The sequence below is a fragment of the Lobosporangium transversale genome, assembly GCF_002105155.1.
Source record: "Lobosporangium transversale strain NRRL 3116 chromosome Unknown BCR41scaffold_3, whole genome shotgun sequence".
NCBI classification, from domain to species: Eukaryota; Fungi; Mortierellomycota; class Mortierellomycetes; order Mortierellales; family Mortierellaceae; genus Lobosporangium; species Lobosporangium transversale.
In genome coordinates this window covers 1,088,095-1,111,570 of record NW_019028981.1, presented here as the reverse complement: position 1 = coordinate 1,111,570, position 23,476 = coordinate 1,088,095, and the positions used below count along the sequence as shown (strand labels likewise).

The 23,476-nt window shown below is 40.0% G+C and overlaps 6 protein-coding genes across 6 annotated transcripts; 5 read left to right on the top strand and 1 right to left on the bottom strand.

Moving 5' to 3' along the window:
* Window positions 1–1,449: 1,449 nt before the first annotated feature.
* On the top strand, window positions 1,450–3,148 carry BCR41DRAFT_346168 (hypothetical protein). Its single transcript, XM_022022831.1, has one exon. The coding sequence runs from the start codon at window positions 1,594–1,596 to the stop codon at window positions 2,905–2,907; it is 1,314 nt and encodes a 437-aa protein (XP_021885580.1). The 5' UTR covers window positions 1,450–1,593; the 3' UTR covers window positions 2,908–3,148.
* Window positions 3,149–8,527: 5,379 nt separating this feature from the next.
* BCR41DRAFT_392335 (hypothetical protein) lies at window positions 8,528–9,666 on the top strand (the record flags this gene model as incomplete). The annotated part of the gene is made up of 3 exons (XM_022028442.1): window positions 8,528–8,763; window positions 8,860–9,148; window positions 9,436–9,666. 3 exons carry the CDS (start codon window positions 8,528–8,530, stop codon window positions 9,664–9,666), a joined length of 756 nt encoding a protein of 251 aa, XP_021885579.1.
* Window positions 9,667–12,987: 3,321 nt separating this feature from the next.
* BCR41DRAFT_346165 (hypothetical protein) lies at window positions 12,988–14,166 on the top strand. The gene has a single exon (XM_022022830.1). It carries the CDS (start codon window positions 13,082–13,084, stop codon window positions 13,949–13,951), a length of 870 nt encoding a protein of 289 aa, XP_021885578.1. The 5' UTR covers window positions 12,988–13,081; the 3' UTR covers window positions 13,952–14,166.
* Window positions 14,167–14,959: 793 nt separating this feature from the next.
* On the top strand, window positions 14,960–16,802 carry BCR41DRAFT_299494 (hypothetical protein; the record flags this gene model as incomplete). Its single annotated transcript, XM_022020524.1, has 5 exons — window positions 14,960–15,163; window positions 15,302–15,368; window positions 15,494–16,076; window positions 16,197–16,386; window positions 16,530–16,802. 5 exons carry the CDS (start codon window positions 14,960–14,962, stop codon window positions 16,800–16,802), a joined length of 1,317 nt encoding a protein of 438 aa, XP_021885577.1.
* Window positions 16,803–17,182: 380 nt separating this feature from the next.
* On the bottom strand, window positions 17,183–19,820 carry BCR41DRAFT_346161 (hemolysin-III related-domain-containing protein). Its single transcript, XM_022022829.1, has 2 exons — window positions 19,155–19,820; window positions 17,183–18,084 (listed from the first exon to the last, which is right to left on the bottom strand). Exons 1-2 carry the CDS (start codon window positions 19,568–19,570, stop codon window positions 17,223–17,225), a joined length of 1,278 nt encoding a protein of 425 aa, XP_021885576.1. The 5' UTR covers window positions 19,571–19,820; the 3' UTR covers window positions 17,183–17,222.
* Window positions 19,821–21,320: 1,500 nt separating this feature from the next.
* On the top strand, window positions 21,321–23,120 carry BCR41DRAFT_392331 (hypothetical protein; the record flags this gene model as incomplete). Its single annotated transcript, XM_022028441.1, has 4 exons — window positions 21,321–21,779; window positions 21,918–21,978; window positions 22,112–22,333; window positions 22,435–23,120. 4 exons carry the CDS (start codon window positions 21,321–21,323, stop codon window positions 23,118–23,120), a joined length of 1,428 nt encoding a protein of 475 aa, XP_021885575.1.
* Between the last annotated feature and the right edge of the window lie 356 nt (window positions 23,121–23,476).

The following is a 23,476-nucleotide window of genomic DNA, read 5'->3' as shown; positions in this document are numbered from 1 at the left end:
CATTTGATGCATATAATGAGTCAAGTGAAAAGCATGTCGGTCAGTTGGTGTAAAAAAGTTCATGTCAGGATCCAATACTGCATTGCACAGGGTTTTTTTTTTTTTTCTCAAGAACCTGAAATGCACCATTACGACAAACAGGATCCACCGAGCATAAGCCATGCATGCATGATTGGTCCCAGATATTCATGCCTGTGCCCCTGCGTCATGTTTCATCTCGATGCGCGATGCCTTGACTAACCTTTCTTGCGTAACCCTTTTTACTTTTTTGCTAAAAAAGGCAAAAAACGATTCTTTTTTTTTTTTTTTTTTTTTTAATCTATTTTATTTATTGAGAGTGATCGTCGCTGCCCACAAGATGAACAAATAGAGTAATTCATATACCTTATGTATGGCCCAATAATTTTAAACAAACTTTATTATCATGGCGGTATTTGATGGTATATAAATATCTATGAATGTTAATACACATGTATAGATGTACATGCTATGATATATACATGCATATCGGATCCATGTTCGGAGCCAAGACACCCAAAGAGCTGAACTATATCTCGTTACGATCTTACAATCATTCTCATACTCGAGTATGTGAATGTCTGTTTGACTTGCAGAAATGGACCTTATTCTTTTTTCCATTGTAACGCAACCATTTGATTGACCTTGTTCAAGATGATCTTGATAATGTCTTGAATTTTGAGTCAGCTACCCTTTGAAACAAATTACAGCTTTTTTTTTTTTTTTTTTTTTTTGGTGGCGTATTTTTTACATTTTTTTTTTTGCATTTTTTTTTTTTCTTTTCTTTTCTTTAGGATCTGTCGATCCTTCATTTCCCGCAGCTATGGTCTACAAGTCCTCCCTCCCCTTCCCTTCCCTTCCCTCCTTCCCTTCCCTTCCCTTTTTCACTTTCCCCCTCCCCCCTCACCTCCTCGCCTCCTCACCCCCTTCCTCTTCCTCTTGCGCCTCCCAGCCCTCCGTAATGACATATCCACTTGAAGGAAAAAAAAAAAAAAAAGCATATGACTCCTAGTCAATTACTTTCGCGTCCAAAGTCAATCTCTAGTCTACATTCAGTTCATGTACCGCAACATAGTTGGGATATGGCTTGCTTTTTTGTACTTTACTTTTTTAGCTTTCATGTCATGTCTTCTGGAAATATCCATGTGGAAGAGCAAAAAAGTGCAAGCAAGCATAAAAAAAATTGACCTAATGATCTAAAAAAACTATTTCCGATTATCGATCTGTAAGTCAGGTAAAAAAAAAAAAAAAAAAAAAAAAGTCTATGCTATGCAAGCCCAAGATAAATATTATAGATATATTTACTGTTTAAATGTAGACTAGCATTGAAGTAGAAGAAGGAAAAAAAAAAAAAAATAAAAAAGTCAACCAACAAAAACTCTTTACTTTTCAGCAACATCAAAAAAGTCTTTTTTTTTTTTTTTTTTTATTTTTTTTTATTATTATTATACCATACAACTCACACCATTTGACCATTCAATAAAAGAAAAAAATAAAAAATAAAAAGTAAAACACGCAAGAAGCAAAACAAAACCACACAACACCAACCAAAAGACGCTTACTTGAAAAGAAACGATGCACAAGAAGCCCATTGCGTTTCACCATACAACAAGGCTGCCTCGATTAGTCGTATTTGATTTAGATGGCACTCTTCTCAATCGTCAACATTCCATCACCCGTCGTTCCATCAACGCACTTTCCCTTCTTCAACAGGCCAAAGCCGGTCCTGCTCTTCAATCCTCTCCCATTACTGACAATCAAAGCGATCAACAGATCAATGGCCAGGGTGACATCATCAACAATGGTGGCAGTAGTAACAGCCATGACAACAGCAACAATGTCCAGATCATGCTCGCCTCCGGACGATCTCCACGATCGGTCCAATTAGTGATCGATCTCTTTGAAGGAATCGTAATTCCCGATGCGGTGATCTGTTGCAATGGTGCTCTCAATTATAACCCCCGCACTAAAGTCATCACTCATCCTCAGTTCATCCCCCTGGATCAAGCTACTGTTGTGGTTCAACAACTCCGCTCAGAGATTTCAACCTACGGAACCCCCAAGAGTCGGATTCCTCTCAGTAAAAATCCAAATGAAATGGGCCTTGGCGGGGATTTAAGACCATTGCCTCCCCTTGAAAACGATCAAAGCAATGAGCCGCGAATGGCTGGAAGACCAGGCTTTGCCTGTGAAGTCATCTGGTTCTTGGGCAAGGACGAAAAGACTGGAGAGGTCATCTACGCTCCAGACACAACTTTTGTTTGTGATCGGACCTGGGAGCTTCATCGGAAGCATGCCATCTATTACGAGTATACAGTCTTGCGAGAATCTATGGAGACATTCCTGCAATCCCTTTTGGTCCCCTCTGAAAGTACCGGGATGCCAAAAGGAGGAATTGTTAAATTGATGGCATTGGATCGCAACCGATCTGCACCAGATCTCTTTGAATCTTTGCCCCCTACTTTACGTTCAATCAACCCGACAACGACGAACACAGAGAGAATGACAGGCACAGGCACAGGCACAACAGGGGTCGAATCTGCGGGAATAGATGCAGAAGCAGCACTAGCAGGAAATGTCTCAAACTCAATTTCAATTGCATCACCACAAATATCCATCACATACTCTGGGATGTACTTTTTAGAAATTTCAGCTGCAGGTGTCAACAAGGGACTTGGACTAATCAACTACTGTAAGTCTCAGGGGATCGCACACGATGACGTGGTGGCCTTTGGTGACCTTTTGAATGATGCAGAGATGTTACAGGTCGCAGGGTTGGGACTTTGTATGGGGAATGGACATGCCGACATGAAGAAGTTGGCAGACCGAGTGATCGGTTCTAATGCGGACGATGGTGTTGCAAAGGAGATTGAGTCTTGGTTTGCATAAACAATACAATACAAAACAATATATTTACCACAGTACAGCATTATTATTCATCCATCATCCAACAATAACAACTAAAATAAAGAAAATAGACATGATAGAAATAGAATAGACAATAACAACAACAACAATAACAAAAAATCTTTCCAATAAAGGGAGAAATATGAACATTCATTTACATGTTACAATTAACCAATTAACCATAGACAAATAATAGTTTAAATAAACATGAGATATCTGAACACAGAAATATCAATATACATCTATCACTTAAAAAACTAAACCAAAAAGCATGCGCACATTTATTGAAGTAAAAGTTTATTGCCATATTACATTTACAATTGTGGTAAAGAAAAGAAAAAAAAAGAAAAAGGAAAAAAAAAGAAAAAAGAAAATTGAGAGAGGAGAGATATAGAGTTGGAAATGCAAAAGAACAGTACTTTAGAAAGAAAGAAAAAAAAAAAAAAAAAAAAAAAGTATACAAAGGTGTTTTTTTTTGTTCTACATTGAGTGATTAAGCTTGGCGGATAAAAAAGAGAATAAAAAGAAAGAGAAAAAAAAGGTACATTATCATTTACAAATGCCCTTCTCTCCAGCTTTGATACGCAAATATTCCCTGCGCAAATTGAAATGTTCCACATGTCGACTTGCCTTTTTTTTTTTTTTTTTTTTTTTTTTTTTTTTTTTTTTTTTCCCTTTGGATAAAAAGGATTCCCTTCTTATTCACCTTCACGTCTTCTACCACGTTTGAAAGGTGGTTGATCATGAAAGGCAGAAAAAGAATCCATGGTCATAGAGTTCGAGAGCCTTGCTGCGTTGGTTCCTGCCATCGTCATCCGACTCGACGCCCCATTATAGTCTTGTAATGCATACCGTCGTTTTAATGAATCCACATACATCTGCTGTCCAATTCCACCATCAGGTCCTGGAAAGATAGTTTGAAAGCTGGTCTGATCTAAACCTGGGTGGAAAATCGGCGCAGTAAATGTAAAGGCATCACTTGGAAAAGGCGGTGTAGGAGATGCAGGAGTAGACACTCCTAAAATGTCGGATGAAGTTTGAAGCAAGCCATGTTGCTGCTGTTCTTGTTGTTCTTGATCTTGCTGTGATTGATTCTGCTGCTGTTGCGGTTGCTGTTGCTGTTGTTGTTGTTGTTGTTGTTGCTGGTGCTGTTGTTGTTGTGGTTGCTGGTAGTCCTGTTCTTGCTGTTGATGGTGTTGCTGTTGTTGCTGATGTCGAAGGAACTGTTGTTGTTGTTGTTGCTCCATTAGTTGCTGCTGTAATTGTTGCTCATGTGCACGGTGCTGTGCCTGAGCTTGAGCTTGCAACTGATGCTGTTGTTGCTGTTGCTGTTGCTGTTGCTGCTGTTGGACATCGTTCCCCATGGCAGCACGGTTCATGGATCGAGCATTGGTCAAATAGGTGACGATGTCGTCGACAGAAAGACTGGTATTATGTCGAATTTCATCCTCTGTCTGTCCTTGGTTTTTCTTTGCCTGGACTAATGGATGGTTCGCAATAAAGGTCAGAAGATCCTGTAAGGCGGCATCATAGCCTTTGACATGTTCGGTTTTTTGATGTTTGAGAGAATCTTTGTAGAGCTGTGTCACTGACTGAGCCGCAGCTTTGAAAGAAGCCAATAACATTTGTTCTGTAGAAGACTCTTCGGATATGAGCTGTTGCTGTTGTTGGGGCATACCCAAAACGTGACTAGGTCCTGGCCCTGCTTCGGCGGAAATATTGGCAGGATGAGGCGCAGGCACCGAGGTTGGGGAAGGGGTTGTGGTTGTGTCTCTGTCGTTACTATGGAGAGAAGTTAGATTGGTGGCTGATGAGGAGGGATGTTGCTGGTGATATGAATGATGTTGATTGGGGCCTTGATTCTGAGTCATGCTCCCACTCCGAAGATTGTAACCGCTGGATTCATTCCTGAAAGGCGCGTTGGTCCTGTTGCTCATGTAAGATAAACAGTCAGAGATATAGGTTCACGTAGAATGAGTGTGAATGGGTGAATGGGTGAATGGGCGAGTGGGTGAGTGAATGAGAATATTAAAAAATAAAAAAGATTGATTTGCAATCGTAGGTGATTGCTACTTCGCTTCCTGGTTCTGCTTCTGGTATTGCTTCTGTTTTTTTAATCTTTTTTTTTTTTTTTTTTTTTTGCTTACAGTAGAGAGAGGAGATAAAAAAAATAAAATAAGGGTTTTCTATGTTTTTGAATGTGTGTGATAATCACACCAACCCTTGTCCTTTCCTTCCAGAAAAAAATTTCTTTGTTTCAAAGGCTTCTGTGCATTCTGGACTGGTGATCGCAATTAAAGGGCCTGGCCTGTAGCACTTGCATCTTTTTATCGCTTTGTTTCTCCTTCAAGGTGAAAGGACATGAGAGGGCGTTTAGTTTGCTCTTTTTTTTTTTTTTTTTTTTTTTTTTACAATCTGGATCCCAGCCACAATCATGCGAATCATGAGCTTTATAGAGACAGGCAAGGTTTTTAAAATATTTAGCTATTTTCTTGTGATATTTGATACTTGTCTTTGGTAGCCTTTGTAGTCGGCGCAGCAGCAACAGTCAACAACAACACAAAGCTTGTCTTCTAAACAATCTTTCCCTTATCTCCATTATGAAAGCATTTAAATACACACGTGACGAACGATCAGATGCCACATGGAAAGTTTATTTCCCACGATTTAATTATGTATAAAAATGTGCAAAGGCTTATGCTATAAACGCATTGAGATGCCGCTTCAGCAGAAATATAGCTCAATATTTACGTCTCGGTGGATCCACCACATCATTCGCCTGCAAAGAATCCTTAACCACCATGAAGCGAGAAACGTTTCTGTCTACCCGACATTGTTGTTGTTCAAAGCATATAATGCTTTATCATTCGCTGCTTGTGATGATTACTGATCTGTTTCTGTAACCAATGAAATTCAATCTGAGTAGTATTGAGAGCAAATTGGTGGCAACTGTCTTATGTACATGGAATGATATCTCGTATCCTGAATGTGAAAATAAGATTTTTTGCGACCAAAAATGGGTACATGTAGTTTTTTACATGTATTTTGTTCGGAAAATAATATGGTTTATTTTTTCTCTCTATTTGATGTGATATTCTTCAAAGTTATTCTACTTTGCTTTCAAGCAAAGAGGAGCCTTACATATAACGCATGCCCATTCTGATCGCGAGGTGGGCTTCTTGTCTTCTCTAAGGCTCTTAATCCTGCAGTTTTCACATGTCCTTCTACTCTTAACCCTACCATTACTTTCTTTGGTTTTATCGGGAAACGAAATTCCGGTAGATGTCACTGAGGATTTAGAAGAGAGTTTTTAGTAATGTATGGGCCTTTTGATACCTTGAAAGTAGCCTCCGGGGACTCACCAGCTTCTAGGCTCCTCTTTGAATTGCTTTGCTCGATGACAACTTGGGACTTAGATAATAATAAAAGTTGGTTTACAAGCTTTAGTCGAAATTGGCGATATCTTTTTTTTTTTTTTTTTTTTTTTTTTTTTATTTGTTCCTGGTACACCATAGCATGTATGAATTGACGATACTTGTATCTAATAGCCACAAGAAAAGCGGCGTTCAAGAACAACTGGACCTATTAGCGGAATTGGTCTGCGATATCAACCCCACCCGAAGTGATATTTTGAAAGCGAAATCGAGTCTTCATCGTGATTGTGGGCGATACTAAAATCCATTCCCTCATCAAACAATGTGGGTTCATCTTCAAAGCATGAGAAGCAGAAATTTTTAAAGCCATTGATACTCTTCATCATTAACCTTATGTACAATCGAATTTCGGTTTTCCGGACGATACACAGTAGAAATCGTCCAGATATTAATAAAAGTATGTATATGATATTGCACTTATTTATTCGAATATGCAGTTAAGGGAAAAAATAAGTGCATTGTCACCTGAACATTTATATTTTGTAAATTTAAAATTATCCGGACGATTTCCATTGTGTATCGTCCGGAAAACCAGAGTTCGACTGTACAAAATAGAGAAAAGAACTTCTACAGCAGAAGAACCAATCGAGTAGACCAAAAAGGTCACCACTTTCCTCAAACTTTATCCTTACTAGCATCCCTATTGGAGGATGAAAGTCTGCTCATCTGTTCAAGACGGTTGCTGCTGTGCCCTTCTTTTTTACATGGGTTCGCCTAATGTTATATGGCTTCGATTACCAGCTTCAGAGCCATGAAAATTGATAACTTGACTCTCTATGTATGAGTGCGTCTTTACCTACCCGCAATTAATTTACTGGCAGGGCCACTCATTTGCATTCTTTGAATCAAGTAGGAGATAAGGATAAATGGATGTGAGGTGTTGAAAGCATCAAATTAACTACAGGAATGTGTAAAGGAAGTGACGCGTCAAGGTCAAGAGAGAAGCTTAAAATATTAGGTTAGGAGTTTCATCAAATCACTCAAAGAACCAATCACTATCTCATGGTTGATCTACAACATGAAGAGAAGAGCTGATGGAAGATTTGAGGAAGATAGTACAGAGGGAGGATACCTTATAATATTGCCTTGCGAGCCTTCTTTCAATTATACATCGCAAGGGAGTCGGATTGAGCAGATCCACATAATTGGTTAAAACGAACAAAGCACAGTGTTTATTCTACAAACAGATGGGAACAGTCATCAGCCCAGCTCAACTGCTTCGCATCTGTTACCATCTTTCTTGCTTGGCGCTCGCTGTATAAAAAGGCCTTGGTGATTTCGGTACGTTTTTTTTTTTTATACAAGCCTTCAACTCTATCCACTGTTTTTTTCCTGACATCTCCACACTTTCCATGTTGTTTTCCAGTTATCAAAGCTTTCAACGTGGGAATCGTAGGGCTATGACCGCTTCTAAAGGAGAAAGGATAAGATCCAGTTTTCATCAGCCGCTCAAATATTGCTTCTCGTTTGCTCGCACTCGGCCCAAATAAGCAAAGAGTAGACATCTAGGTAGTTTCCCTCACTGCCATTCGCTTTGCCTACACCTCACACCCGCGCGACACGGCCCATACTATCCTAGAACAGAAGACCTCAGAAACCGCTTCTAAAGCAAGTTCCGTCCTTTATCTTGATGGGAGACCCTGCTTAGAGAAGCAGGCAACTAATGGCAAAAGACAAGAGTTGCGCGCGAAAGCTTTGGCTCAAGCGATCAAGTTCGCCGGGCAGTTCGAAGTGAGGGTCAAAAGGAAGCAAGCCATCCAAAAGGCTCTCTTCAAGAGCATTGACAAGAACCTTTTGGGGGCCTTTAATGATTTTATTGATGAATTTTTTTTTTTTTTTTTTTTTTTTTTGATTAGGTATAATAATGACACATGAACCGTGCTTACGCTACGCGTAGCAATGCTACGTTTGATAATGTCTCATCTCCCGCTTTTTCTTTCCTTCCTTTCCTTTCTTCCTGAGGGCCCTAGTTATCAAAAAAAAAAAAAAAAAAAACTCCTTTTCCTTTCTTGCTTCTCATGATACTTGAAACATTCGATACTCGAACCATTTGAGCCATTCGGTACTCGAAGTAATCGAACGACTCGAATTATCCAGAGATCTGTAACTTAAGGCCGTCATTCGAATCGATCCAGATAAGGGCTTATTCGAACCGATTCGAACTTACCATGATTCGTTTTCGATTCGAATGCATTCGAAACCATTCGAGTTCGATATGTTCGAATCAATTAGGAGCACTGCGGACAGCTAAAGAGAAGTACTTGGCTCTCAAGATTGTTTCCCAAGCCCTGCATTGGCTAGAAAACGATGTATTTACGGCACCTTTACCCGGACATGTGTTTGTCCGTGCGTGGAGCGATGTATTCAACACGCTCTTTGCTCACTCTGGTCTAGGTGGTATTCCGTAAGTGGATTTTATTACAAGTTTAGCCTCTTTCCGGAATATCGCACCACTTATTGTCTAACACTTTTATATTCATCTATGCTTTTACTTGAATAGTGGCGAGCTAAGCAGTAAGGCATCACGAGAGTCTCGCTTCTTGACCGAAAGCGCGTTCAGCCATAAGATGGCGACCAGTACGAACCCTAAAAAAGCGGACATGGTAATCAGAATCTTTGTCAATAAGCCCTGGGCAGATAAGATCTGTATATTTGAGTGCAAGCCCGAGGCCAGTGATCTTGTCCGCCACGTGCAACGAGAGAGTGTCCGTCTGAACACCGCCATCCTCTTGACCCTAGAGGAGAAGGCCCTGACATCGCACAATGGCACCCTATTATTGCAGAAACTCGTACTCTAACTGTTGATTTTTACGCACTCCGACGTTACGGCGACATTATCGGTGCTGGTCGAGCGACGCAAGAGAAGGTGTGACTGCCGTCTGGATACAACAAGTTGGATGCTTTCCTGAACACGTTCGTTTGAAGTACTGCTTGGCTTTCGGGTGGGTACTTTTCTTCGAGATAACTGTATGATATTTATTTGTTCAAGAACGACGACTAACCCTGGATTGACCTGCATAGGCGCACATGGCTTTGTATGCTAAAAAGGCCACTGCTATGCTTGCGTCCACCCCAGGCATACCACACCTCTCCACCAATTACATTACATTCGACATTTACACCTGTGGTATGGCCCTCGTCGGCATCAACACCTCAGACCACTTCGTCTCCAGGAAGCATGTTCGATGCTGTTGCGCCCGTCTCTCCGACACCCACAGCAGTGCCGCCACCACAAAAATCAACGGCTCCTCCACTCCGAAAGCGTGACTTACCGTTTGTTGTGTTTTCTCCATCAAAGTCTCAGTGATGTGGCATCCATGATGTTGACGACTTGGCTTTGTAAGTAGCAGTCAACGGACGTTGAAGGTGTGACTTTTTAAGGAAGTCGGCTACAATGAACGACTTCACACCTTAGTTTGCCAGTCTTCCGATACAGTCTTAATTAATTGTCGCTCTCAAGCTTCCTATTCGCTATATTTTTCCTTACATTAAGTGATTATATGATATTGACTCCTTAATATAAATAATCCTAAATCTTCACCGTCGCCGCCATCCATCTTCGAACATGCATCGCGGATGTTTTTCAGCTCCCTTGTCATAGATTTCAAAGCAAACACTATGCGCTTGTATTTTAGGAAGTAGAAGAAGAGATGATGATTGTATTTTAGAGTGACAGGTAATTAAACAAGTCGTCTGAAAGGACAAAGAAGATGGAGCTAGATCCAGCTAGTGATCACTGGATCCAACACTGCGACGTAAAATGGCCCAACAAAAGGGGCTGCCTAGGTAGGGTATGAATGCGGCTGGTGATAATATAAATACATTTGGGGGCGGTTTCGTGGGTATATGTTTGCATTTGCTCCAGTTTTTCTTTTCTTTTCTGTTGTTTGTTTTATTCGACATATGAAAATCTTATCGATCATCACGAACAAAGGACGCCCTAACAAGTACTAATCAGAGTGTAGGAAGTATGCATTTTCTAATAAGAAAAAAAATAGTGGCGATGCAATTATGTGTCATTCAGATAAGGTAGATCGCTATAGCTCAATTATGACTAATATATAAGGGCGAACCAGCACACAAACCTGCAGTTCGAAGCAACAAATAGGTGTGATCTTTTGTCACAAATGTAGGAACACGAAAAATGATGGTGCCATATCTTTGCGGGATGAAATTTGAGCCTTGGACGCGGTAGCACCCCTTTTAGCTGTCTTCGTTAAATAAAGCGTGAAATGATAATAGAAAACCATATCCTAAACACAAGGCCCTTAAAATACAAACGCACACTGCTTGCAAAGCCCTTAAAGATCAAACTCTTACCTGTAAAACAAAGCATCGACAGCTTCCTCCTAAAGTTCTAATAAAGCCAGGAATGAAAGACATTACTGAAAACACGCAGCTATCACAAGCTTTTAATAGTCCTGAAAAATGTTATTAACTTACCCTTGAATAAAAAAACAAATTCTAGTAGTCACGGTGGTGAACAAAGGCATCGACAACGCGCCCTGAAATTCTAATGAAGCAAGGACTGAAAGAGCCGATATCGACCGCAACGGCGCCACAAGCCTCTTTCTTCATAACTTTTCTTTGATGTTGGAATATCCTTTGAATTTCATTCATTTTTAGATTATAAAGAATTATTCGAAAATTGACTGATTGTGAGAGCTCGCAGTATTTGGCGAGTAAATTAATGTGAGACGTAACAAAAATTTTTGTTTCAGGTCCATTTTCACAGCCTTCTTGTGATATTTGCTCGTTATTGAGTCTTTAGGGAATTGTCCCACATTTGAGCAACTGAAGGAGCTCGGCATTTCCTCTTAAATGGTATATGTCAGGATATGGTCCCAAAAGCCAGTATTTGGGGAATTATGGAGTTCAAAGTGATGGGTTCCGAAAAAAAACTTGTTTCAGATTCTTTCAACTGTTTCTGTGGTGGCATTTTTTTTTCTTGCTACCGTCGCCCTCACACTGCACCCTCTTCTCGTTCGCAACTTTTTGAATTCCCTTCAATCAAAGTTTTTTTTTTTTTTCGAAACATGGCCGATGCAGACAACCTCTCTCTCCTCAGAAATGTACATTCTGCTCCGAGTCCAAAATCTTCAACAGCAAAAAGGCACTCAAGTACTACAAAAGGGGCTATCATTGCAATGAGTTTGACATTTCATTTGTCAGCCCGCAAGGTGTCAATGGAAATTGTCCAATTATCCGAAAAAATGATTGCTTGTCATATCCTCTTTGTTCTAAGCAATCGAGACAATAACCGGAATGAAAAAACACATTTTCAACAAAGTCTGTCAACAAGACTTGGAAAATGCAGCTGTAATTTCCGAGATTCTCAATAAACACTCATCAACGCTCTGGATCTGCCTGTCCCACAAGATATTTAATCATCTGAACTCATTGATCTACACAGACAGATCCCATCACAAGCGGTTCTCAGTATTCGGATCACCCCAGTGAGCGAAGCTTAGAGAAGCAAGTGCTTTCAGCGTTCGAACAAACTAGATCTGACAGAAAGAAAGAGAGGACTGTTGCAAGCTCAGATCATGGAGGTGGTTCCAGCTTGTGCAAAATATTATCTTGGGATGAGGAAATCCTTTTTGCTCACGTCAACAAGCTTAGTAACTTTCTTCTAGGGATCCTTTTTATGTCTCTGTGGACACAACATTGACACACATTGTCCCTGAAAAGCCATTATGCATTCGGTGCACGCCAGTTCCAGCCCAGGACTAAGCGATCTTATAAAAACTCATTCTATACCAACATTCCTCAACAGAGAGAATATGTTGAGATGAACACGAAGTTCAGTGGCTTTCTTAATGACGATTGGGTTTCAAAGTCAGCATTATGGGAATCGTTTGTGCCAAAATCCTTGCAGAGTGACACCAGAAAGACTCACTGTTGCATTTAGCAGTCATTTCTATATGGATTTTTACATAGGATTTTTATCCTTTTTATTTAACGAAGATCTACGGAACATCTTACTTTCGTTCTCGTTACTTATTATGATCCAAGCATATTTCACTTATGCAATTCTGGCCAACTGCGCTGAGGCTTATGCTTGAAAAAGAAAGTCGATGCCCACTGCGAAGTTTCAAGATCACAAAAGGGGCAGCTTCACAGACTTCAATCCCAGAGTCTGATTCAATACGATATGAAGACATATTGCCGCTAGCCATGATGTTGAAGGATGGTGATTGGGCATAGACGCTTAATGCCCTCATCACCTCTTCACTACGCCTGGATCAAAAAGAGCAACCATCACTTGGTGGCAAAACTGCATCCTTCATATTAAAGGACGAAATGAGCTCATTCAACACAAAGATATACTTGGATCGGGGCTCAATTGAATAGATAATGAAACTTGCGGAAATAGAGAATGATTAAAACTTGCCATGTCGAAACAAATCGAAGTAAATCTATGAGCTCTCAGCCTATAATCTTTGCCGAGCATGGCGGCCTCTCATCCAGGCACATACAATAGTCTATTTGCACTCGCCAATTGCGGTGGTATTGTGAAGGGAGCAGGACGAGCCGCGGCAGTCCTCTTTAATACTATCGCTATTAATGTCTTGAATAAGGGCAAGTGTAATATTTTTGGAACAATATTTTTGCACCTGTGAGCATCCTAATTCCTCATTCTTTTTCTAATCTCCATTTTCACATTTCCTCATTAGCTCATTTCCTTCTTTGCTAACGTTCAAATACGTAAATATATTCTCATGCAGTCTGAAGAACAACAAGACTACCCTGGCTCCCCAGAGGATCACCGCCCATACTCGAGTGAACATCGACGAGAAAGAGAGAGATATGGACGACGAGACAGCGATCGAGATCGGGAGCGAGACCGGGAACGAAGAGAGAGAGAAAGGGCAGAAAGAGAAGAAAGACGTAGGGAGAGAGAACGCGATAGAGAGCAGAGAAGTCGAGAAAGTCGAGATCATCATGGCTCAGTACCATCAACTTTATCATCACAGCCATCGTCACCAACTTCATCACGGTCATCACGAAGACGCAACGATATCAGCTTTAATCATACTCTTGAGCAGTCTCTTGACCAGACGATTGAGCAATTACTCGGGCAGACTTCTAAGCAGACACGTGGGAAAACACTTGATCAGACACTCGAGGAGCTGCTCGAACAGACGTCTGAGCATGCGTTCGAGGATACAATTGAGGATACGCTCGAGGACACATCCGACCAGCCAACCGGTCGGCCCAGTCTTGATCACATTGAAGAGGAAGATCTCAATTTCGATTTCAACTCTCCTCCACGATTGCGGACCAATGTTGAAGAGACGATTAGTACACCACTTAGCCCCAGAGATGAACGAGCGTCAATAGCTTCAGGGTCGACACCAATACCAACAGCGACACTACCACCACCAATGTCAATAGAAGAAGAGATAGAAACAACAGTAATTACAGGAGAAGATGGGGATACAAATGAAGTATTACCATCAACAAGACCTGAAGAATTTAAAGCTACTGTTGCAATGAAGTATACGCCAGAAACGAACCAGGTTGCGCTGACAGAAACAATGGTAAAAAAAAAAAGCTTTATACTTTTAAGCTTCAGAGGAGGAATATAGCTTTATTCGGATCCACTCGATAAATGGAAGTTCATTCGGGGCAAATGTAACACTTGATTTTGATAGACTTGATGATTGTCTCTGCGCCTTTTTCTTTTTTATTGATGCTTTATAGGAAAACGAGGAGGATGTCAGAATTGCAGAACTGAAAGCCAAAATCCAGGATTTACAGAGAGAGGAGCAAGAAATCATCAAATCGATAAGGTCTATCTTTTGTAAATGAAGCGCCTAGTCATATTTCTTTTCTTTTCTTTTTCTTTTATCTGTACTTATATCCACAGCAACTAACATTTATAAACAAACTTTTATTCCATTTTTCATATTTCCTTAGAGGTGAAGGGACACCGGCTGAAATCATCGACAAACACATGAAGGATTTACGCAGATACAATGAGATCAAGGATGTGGGCCAGATTATCCTCGGGAAGGTACATTTATGCTCCTCAAATAAGAAGGATTCTGTTGTAAATCTTTTTAAAAGTCAATTTTCTTGTGAAGAGTTGAACTTGCTGAGCTAACATTAAGCTCGATTTCTTATTTCGATGCTTTCCTATTCTCAAAACAAACAAACAAAAAAGTGTGCTGAATTGGAAGGAACGACCATAAAGAAGCAATATGAAATCTTTGGCCTCGATGTTGATGATTGATTTAGCTGCATGAATAAAAAAAAATACACGTTACACAAAAATGCTGTGCCTTTGAAGTCTTTAGTGACTGCTCTCAGAAACTTACTCAAACACTGCATCACACATCATTCTCACACGTCGACATCATTCATCGACGCGCTATTCAACGAACGCCTTTTTTTTCTTTTCTTTTTTTTCTTATCTGGAAAGACAAAGAAAAAAAAAACAACGACAACTAACTAGGAGGAACAGAGCTGTCGGTATGAGTGCTCCAACAGAGAACATTTATGACGCCCTCGCCTCAGCAGCAGCGGAAGCAGAAGCAGCAGTGGCAGCAGCAGCAGCAACTGATCCTTCAAATGTCGTCAATACAGCCGGTTATATGAATACGGACTCAACTGCAGACGACCCAGCAAACGAATCAGCAACAGCAATAGGAGTAGGTGGCGGTGCCAACATGAGTGGCGCACCACAGGTGGCCCAACAGAATATGCATTTTATTGAAGAAACTGGCCGCTGGACATACACAGATGCTGAGGGTATTTCCTACGAGTATGACGAGAACCTGAAGGCATGGTTTCCAATGGTAAGAGGGTATTAATCGGTGGACCACAGACTTTTTTTTTTTTTTTTTTTTTTTTTTTCTTTTTTTTTTTTTAAAGACAGAGTCTTCCTAATGCCGAATTTTTTTTTTCTTTTTTTCTTTTATGTTTATTTTATCAAGTTTAATGAGCAATTAGTCCAGGCGCAACAATCAGCGTATGGAGAGACAGTACCAGACAGTTATGTAAGTTTTTTTTTTTTTTTTTTTTTTTTTTCATCCATATTTAGGAAAGTAATGTTTTTTTTTATATTTTTTTTTATTATATTTTTCTTAACTCTCTAACCTGTGTTACCATTCTTTTATAGGACGCAGTATACGCAGAAAATTCAAAGCGGAACAAATCTAAACGTAAGGATTACGACAATGATAACAACTCAACAGCAGAGCAGGATGACAATGGTGAAGAACATGTTGCAGAGTTTCTATCAGAGATCGAATCGATGCATGGAGGCAAAAACAATCGATTTAACAAACAGAATAATAAGAGACAGAAGAACAATAATAACCCTCAGGAACGCGAACGGAAACCAAAACCGATCTCATCTGTCTTTGTGACTGGATTGCCGTTCGATACTGATGTTGAGGAAGTAGCCGATGTATTCAAGAAGGGAGGCGTTTTTATGGAGGATGAAAAGGGAGTGCCCAAGATCAAGTTATACACAGATAAGGAAGGCCGTCGGACGGGAGAGGGTCTGGTCTCCTATCTGAGACCTGAATCCGTTGCTTTGGCGATTGATCTGTTGGACGATACAGAGTTCCGGCCTGGAGTGGAAAGAGGACGGGTCCGAGTGCAACAAGCACAATTCAAGGAAAAAGAGAAGCCTGAGCAAACTAAATCAACTTTGTCAGAGGATCAAAAGAAGAAGGTGCAGAAGAAGTATCAAAAATTGGAGAAGTAAGTATATACAACAAACCTGTTATTACTATCCTATTTGTGTTTATTGTGTTTACCCTTATTTTATTTTATTTTATTTTTTTAACTTTTTTTGTTGTTGTTGTTGTTGTATATAATTAGGAAATTGGATTGGTTTGAGGATGATGAGAATTTGGTCAAGGCTGAAAAGTGGAACAAGGTGTGTATTCTCAAACACATGTTCACACTTCAGGAACTGGAGGCAGATCCGACGTTGCTCTTGGATTTGAAGGAAGATATCCGGGAAGAATGTGAAAAGGTTGGAGAGGTTACCAACGTGATCATCTACGACGTAAGTTTTTTTTATTTTTTTTTTTATTTTTTTTTTTTTAAAAAAAAAAAATTCTATATTCTTATTACAATGTGAGCTATCCACTAATGCATACTTTCTTTTTATATTCACATTATACCAATAATATATATATATATATATAGCATCATCCTGAAGGAGTCGTGTCAGTACGGTTCAAGGACAAAGAGTCTGCAGAACTCTGTGTTCGATTGATGTCAGGACGGTATTTTGCAGGTCAAAAAGTGGTTGCAGAGATCTATGATGGCCATACAAAATACGATGTCAAGAAATCAAAAGAGGAATTGGAACAGGAAGAGAAGCAACGATTGGATCGATATGCCAAATGGCTTGAGTCTGAAGAGGAAAAGGAAAAGCAGGCAAAGCAATCTGCTGTTGCAGATGCGCCTACACCTTGAATAAAACAAAATAAAAAAGAAATAAATAAACTTTTTTTTTTTTTTTTCTTTTTTTTTTTTTTTTGTTTTTTGTTGATCTAGGTTGACTTTATTTGTTTTGAATTATCTTTGAATGGGTAATGAAGGGTGGATCGGATGAAAAAGAAAAAAAAAATGGGGTAGAACGGTTAATGTTGTTGGGAGGGGGTAAAAATACAATGATTAGTATTGAGTCTATGTTAGAGTGAAAAATGAGACTTCTTTCCGAAATGCAAGAGGGGACAAGGTTGAAGTAAATGATATGCAGGTGGCTAAATAGCTTCTCGAGCTATTTTCAGCACATTCCGAAAAAGGATCTTCCCGTTGTAAAGTATCCTGCCAGACTCTTCTCGTTTTTGAACTTTTTTTTTTTTTTTTTTTTTTCTTTTTTCTTGTGCCTTTTTAAGCGCTGGGGGCTAGAGTGGCAGTTGGAAACCACGATGCAGAAGGACCACCTTGTCCAGCATACATCATTTGATGATGATGTTCATGTTCATATCCACCATAGACAGCCTGGCATCCAAATGTGAATCGAGAGTTGTAGAAATGGACCATGGCCATGTAATGGTAATAGATGCCTGCAACAACAGCCACATGCCAGAATTGATGAGAAGAACCCCATCGGTCAAACAGACCTGGGAACTGCTTCTCAGGGAAGCGATGTCCATAAAACAACAATCCTGTGACATAAGCCAATCCTGACTTGAAGAAAGGTGCAATAAAGTTCCATGTGTTGATGAATCCCTTCATGTAGGCTACGTAGCTCAAGGGTACAACTCCGGAGCAAGCCATGCCCACAAAGATGAAGATACGGAAGTAACGGAAGCTCGGTAGATCAAAGAACGGGTACAGGGGAAGGATACAACCAATAATGCCCATGCCGAATGAAAAGGCCAAGAAGATCCAGCGCTCTGTGTCACAAAAGAATCCATAGTGCAAAGTAGCCATGACCGAGGCGGTGATGAGGACACCGATGCCGATATAATCCAGTGTGGCAGCACAGCGCATCACTGGTAGACGTGAATGGCAAAGGAACGTGTGATAGAGTGTTGAGCAGATGAGACATTTGGAAGCAGCGAGGAAGAAGAAGAGGAAGACAGCATGGTCCCAGAGTGAGCCATGTTGCAGGAACGTGGTATGGATGTATAGACCGAGGCCAATGAGGCCAAAGAGACCAAGCATATGTGTCCAGATGTTGCAGGTTTCATTATGGATCTTGAAGATGCTCCACAAGCACTGTCGTTTTGAGGACAAGAAACGGTACCTAAACGGGTAGGATATGGTAAATAAACGTCAAGATGTAAATATTCCATTCTGTCATTTAATGATAGTTCTTGGAATAAAGAATATAAAGAAATGAAACAAAGTCGAACGATGTGATTCGCACGTTTTTTTTTTTTTTTTTTTTTTTTTTTTATAAAAAAAATGTGCCTGGATTTAGATTATTGCCCGCCTGCCTTTTAGCCTTCTTCCTCATTTAGGTTGATGGTGGGAAAAACCTTTGAACGAACAAAGTAAAAAAGAAAAAAGCGGGCACAACGTTTATGGAGAATGGGGTAGTTTGTAGTTTGTCACACCATGCTTACTGAGATGATCCAAAATGAACGCCTTTGTTTTTGTTTGTTTTTCTTAGATCTCGCCGGTTTACATTTTAATGATATCAAAGAAAAAAAAAAAAAATTGCACAATCAAACTACATCAGAAAAAAAAAAGAAAGAAAGAAAGAGTGCTATGCATAACACAGCAGCAGTTTGGAGACTTGCTTTGGTACTGGTACACGCCAGAAGAGATATATACACAATAATTCTTCCTTGTATGGTGGGTGATCGAATGAGAGGAGAGGAACTTTAAAAAAGATCCAGTTGGGCGAGTGTTGAAAAAAAAAAATCCAACGGTTGTGTTATATCGTATGATACAGAAATAGGACTCTGAAAAGAATCCAAAACAAGGGAAGAGCAAAAAATTACCAATCTGAATCATGGTCACTTCTTTCATTCTTTATCCTCTATCCTTTATCAATCCTCTTTCCCTCTTTCTCCCCCCGTTGCTTTCCAATGTTCTCTTTTTGAAACTATCTTTTCTGTTTCATACGCTCTGAGGAGAGGGAAAAGGAGAGTATTGCAGAGGGAAGAGGAGATAGAAAAAAGAGTGGAGCGATAAGGTTTCATTTCTCCCCGAGTACAAAAAAAAAAAAAAAAAAAAAAACAACAAAGAGAACATGAACGAAACAAAAAAGAAAAAGAAAAAGAAAACAAGGGGAAAGGGATATGTGAAAAAGAAGGAGATGGGAATAAAGTGGACGTGAATTTAATCCGATTTAGATGTTTTGCTTACCCTGTCAAGATGTATGGGTTACTCTGCCATTCTTTTGGTAATTCCTCAAACCGCAACAATCGTTTTGCTCCTTCAAAAGCAGCCTTGGAAGCATCCCAGGTCTCGCTCATTTGGTTTTCTACCACCCGGATGGTCTCGTTTGCAGAGGCTTTAGTGGATCGCCAAGTTGCTGCGACAGTCTCATTCGTTTTAGAGATAGAGTCGCCAATTGTGTCCTGCAAATCCCCAATAGTATCTTGCATGTTGTGCAAGAGATTGGATTCCACTTCAATATATGCATCAGGGCCATCATCATCGTCGAGTTTAGATTTAGTAGATGAAGCTGGACGCTGTTGTGATACTAATGGGCTAGAGGCAGTGGTAGTGGCGGAAGAGGAAAGGGCTCTGCCTGGCCTCTGACGAAGCGTAGATACCATTTGTGCGTTGTTGGTTCAAAAGTAATAAATAAATAAAAAAGATAAAGATAAAGATGTGGGATGAATGTATAAATTGAGAATTAGGATGCGATTTAATGTTAAAGATGGAAAGAGGTATATCGAGATATGTCAGTGTAGAGAGAGATAAGGAGGAGAGGAGAGTGAGGATGAAGATGGGGATAAGGAGGCACAGGTCAAAGAGCAAGGGACCTTATGAAGAGAAGAGAGGAGAAGAGAAAAGAGAAAAAAGAAAAAAAAAAAAGTCATGAACAAGTGTCTTTTAAAAAAAAAAAAAAAAAGAGCTGATCTTCATCCGACCCACTGCGTGGATGTAACATGCTCATCTTGTACTAAAGCAAAGTCGAGCAAATCGAGTAGCAAGAGACCAGTGACCAATGTCGGGTCATGGACGGGTGAACGTTGTTCATTTTCTCCCTTTTTTGAACTTTCTCTCGTCTACAAATCTACAAATACATTCTACACTAAAAAAAATATCGTTAGTTAAAAAGCAGCTGGACTATGGATGACATGTCTCTTTCTCCACCCTCTTTCTCTCTTTTTTATTTTTCCACACATTGATCTTTGTCATCGGATGAAATAGCCCACCGACAGCCATGACGATTTTTATTTTCTTCTGTGTAAGCCTCAATCCATTAGCCTTTGTTTTGTTTCGGGAAGGTTGGCGTATGGTGTGGATGTTAAAATGAAATGTGTCCTACACTCCTGTAATGAATATGAGAATATGACTGAACATGCACATTTACAGCATTCCCAAGTCTCTGCTTTAGACTAGCAAGTATGGCTTACTACCGTATAGTTCTTAAAAATAAAATAAAATTGGCTTGATTAAGCATTGAGGAGATTCAAATTTATATTTATTTTCTTTAAATATACCTTTATATTTGTTTTCCATCTCTTGCATTTGTGCTGACAAAGAGGCAATTCATCGACCCATTTTTGTATACAAAGCTTTTCCACACATAAGTCATACTAAAGAAACTCGCCTAGTAGTTTCGATGTCGTAGACTAAAGAGCCCTTAAACTCCCTTAATGCCCAATTGCAATCATGAGGTATACATTTTAGAGCGTACGCATGCCACATGTACACTCATGTACAAAAAAGATCACATCAGTCAACGACGTGCACAGACTTGGACTCATCTCAATGATCTCTAACCCGGTAAACACCAATAATAAATATCTCCTCAACAACCTGCCGGACCCTCCTCCTTTTTGTTGAAAGACGTTACTGGCTGTCAAAATACTTCTCATCAATTAATAAACGCGGAGATACCAAAGCCTAGATAACCTCGGTCTTTTTTTTTCATGTATCGTTCGTTTGGGTCTCTCGTTCAAAATTTGGGTGATCAGATTTAGATTTTGGATTAAGACTGTTGTGACAGTTACTGGACTGAAAACTAACTGTTCTGTGGCCATGGAAGGTTGGTTCTTGCCCTTGTCCTGAACAAGCCAATTTACACCAGTCATTTTAGTGTTTCTCTCACGATATCGAGGCTTCCTATCCAAATCAGCCTTAAGCTATCCCAGAACTGGCACTCTCCTTTCCTTGTTTCCATATCAAAGCTCATTTGAACCAAGTCATAAAAAAAAACTAAGTGAGGTCAATAATAAAATCCAGGCAACATTTCGATAAAAGATTAAAAGTGTAACGGACAAAGCACAAAGGATACAAGACGCAGACAGAAAGGAAACATCCGATTACTTTCAAATAATAAAGAAACTCATCTCCATGGAAGTCAATAAGGATGAGGCTCTAAGATGCCTCGACATTGCGCAGCGGCATTTGGACAATGGAAACTTTCAAAGTGCTCGGAAGTTTGGCCTCAAGTCCATCTCGCTCTTCCCAACACCGCAAGGAGAAGCATTCATCACAAAAGTTGCAGTAGCCGAGGAATCAGCATCAGCATCGACAACTTCGGCATCAGCTTCAGGCAATGCTTCACATAGAACAAACAGCTCACCAGCTACTTCAGGGACAGGGCATTCATCCGCTCGACCAACGTCAAGTCCACTAAGGTCACGATCGACTCCTTCAACAGCACATACACATAAGCCTGTAGAACGAGATTATACGCCAGAACAGGTGGCCATGGTCAAGACCATTCGATCTTCAGGAGGTGATTTCTACAAGGTCCTTGGAGTAAAGAAAGACGCCACAGATACGGAGATTAAGAAGGCATATCGCAGGGTAAAGCAAGCAACAAAAAGGCCAAATGCCAACATCTCATTATTTTCAACAATTGATTATAAGACCTTTGGATTCTTCTCCAACGTCTCTGACCTTCTTTTATCTTTTTCTTTTCTTTTTCTTTTCTTTTTTGTAAAGCTGGCATTGCAAATGCATCCGGACAAAAATGGAGCACCAGGAGCGGATGAAGCGTTCAAGAGTAAGATGATCTTTAGATTATTACTATCAATTTTTTTTTCTTTTTTGCCTCAGATCTATGGTCCACTCTATAATACTCATCCACCAAGCTTTATTTTTTTTTATTTTTTTTTCCTTCTAAAAACATTGTTTAGTCGTGTCCAAGGCCTTTACGGTATTAAGTGACCCTCAGAAACGGGCTATCTTTGATCAGCATGGACCTGATGAAAATAAGAACTCCAGTGTTAACTATGATCGCGCAACACCTACAGGACATCATCCATTTGGATATTCTCGTAGAGGGGGAGCGTATGGAGAAGAAATTTCACCAGAAGAACTCTTCAACATGTTTTTCGGTGGCGGAGGATTTGGAACCCGTAAGTGGATTTATTATTCGCTAATTCGGTACTTGCCTTCTTTTTTTTTTCCTTCTTTTTTTAACGTTTTGAGAGGTTTCTTCATCGAAAAATATATATAGCATTACATTCAACAACTTTTGCCAGACCACGGGCCCAACAAACACATTATCACCAACAACGTCAACAACATTATCGTCAACAACATCAACGACAGCGCCAGCAGCGTGCAGCTAGGAACAATAACTTCAATAACGATGACTTTGGAAGTGGTCTTGGAAGCTTCATTCAACTGCTCCCTTTCTTTTTACTCATCCTTGTCACCTTAACGTCAAGTTTGTTCTCATCTGATTCCAGTTACTCTTCTTCATCATCACCATCCAACTCTATCCTTACTGATTTTTCATTACGTCCAAAAGATCAATACACAACCGCCCGTCATACTACCATCAGAAATGTTCCTTATTTCGTAAACGACGTCCGGTTCATGAACACTTATTTTCCAGGACAGCAATTCGAATTCAAATCCACAGGTGCTCGACAAATGAACGTGAAGCCGGATCATGTCACACTCCAGGGCCTACACGTCGGACCATTGTTTAAGCGGATGGAAGAAAACGTGGAGCTGGCTTATCTCAGAGATATGCAGGTTCGTTGTAAGGATGAAAGACGGAAGAAAGATGAAGCTCGGAATAGAGCTATGGGCTTCTGGGGCGCTGATCCGAAATTGTGGCAAGAGGCTCAAAAAATGGGAACACCCAGTTGCGAGATCATTCGACAAAAATATGGCAAGGCCTATGTACGTTAAGAGATTAATAAAAAATAAAAAATGATGCTTAGATACCATTCATAATTAGATACAGTTCTTACCATTGATAAAAGGAAAGAGAATCTTCATTACATTAGTAATAAAAAGAAAAGTAATAAAGATCTTACCGTTGTACCTATCCTATTTCTCATCCCCTTTGTGTAAAAAATAGGCCTGGAGCCGCTATGTTTATATATTAAAGCTCCTGAGCGATCTCCTCATCTTCTGCTTCTTAAAGAATGGATTTTTCTATTTGCTTGTTTGAGGAAAACAGAGTGTTGTTCATTCGAGTGTTCCCTATGCCTCGGCGGTCTGGCCATAGACTCAGGCAACTAGAGCTCAGAAGTCTCGAAACG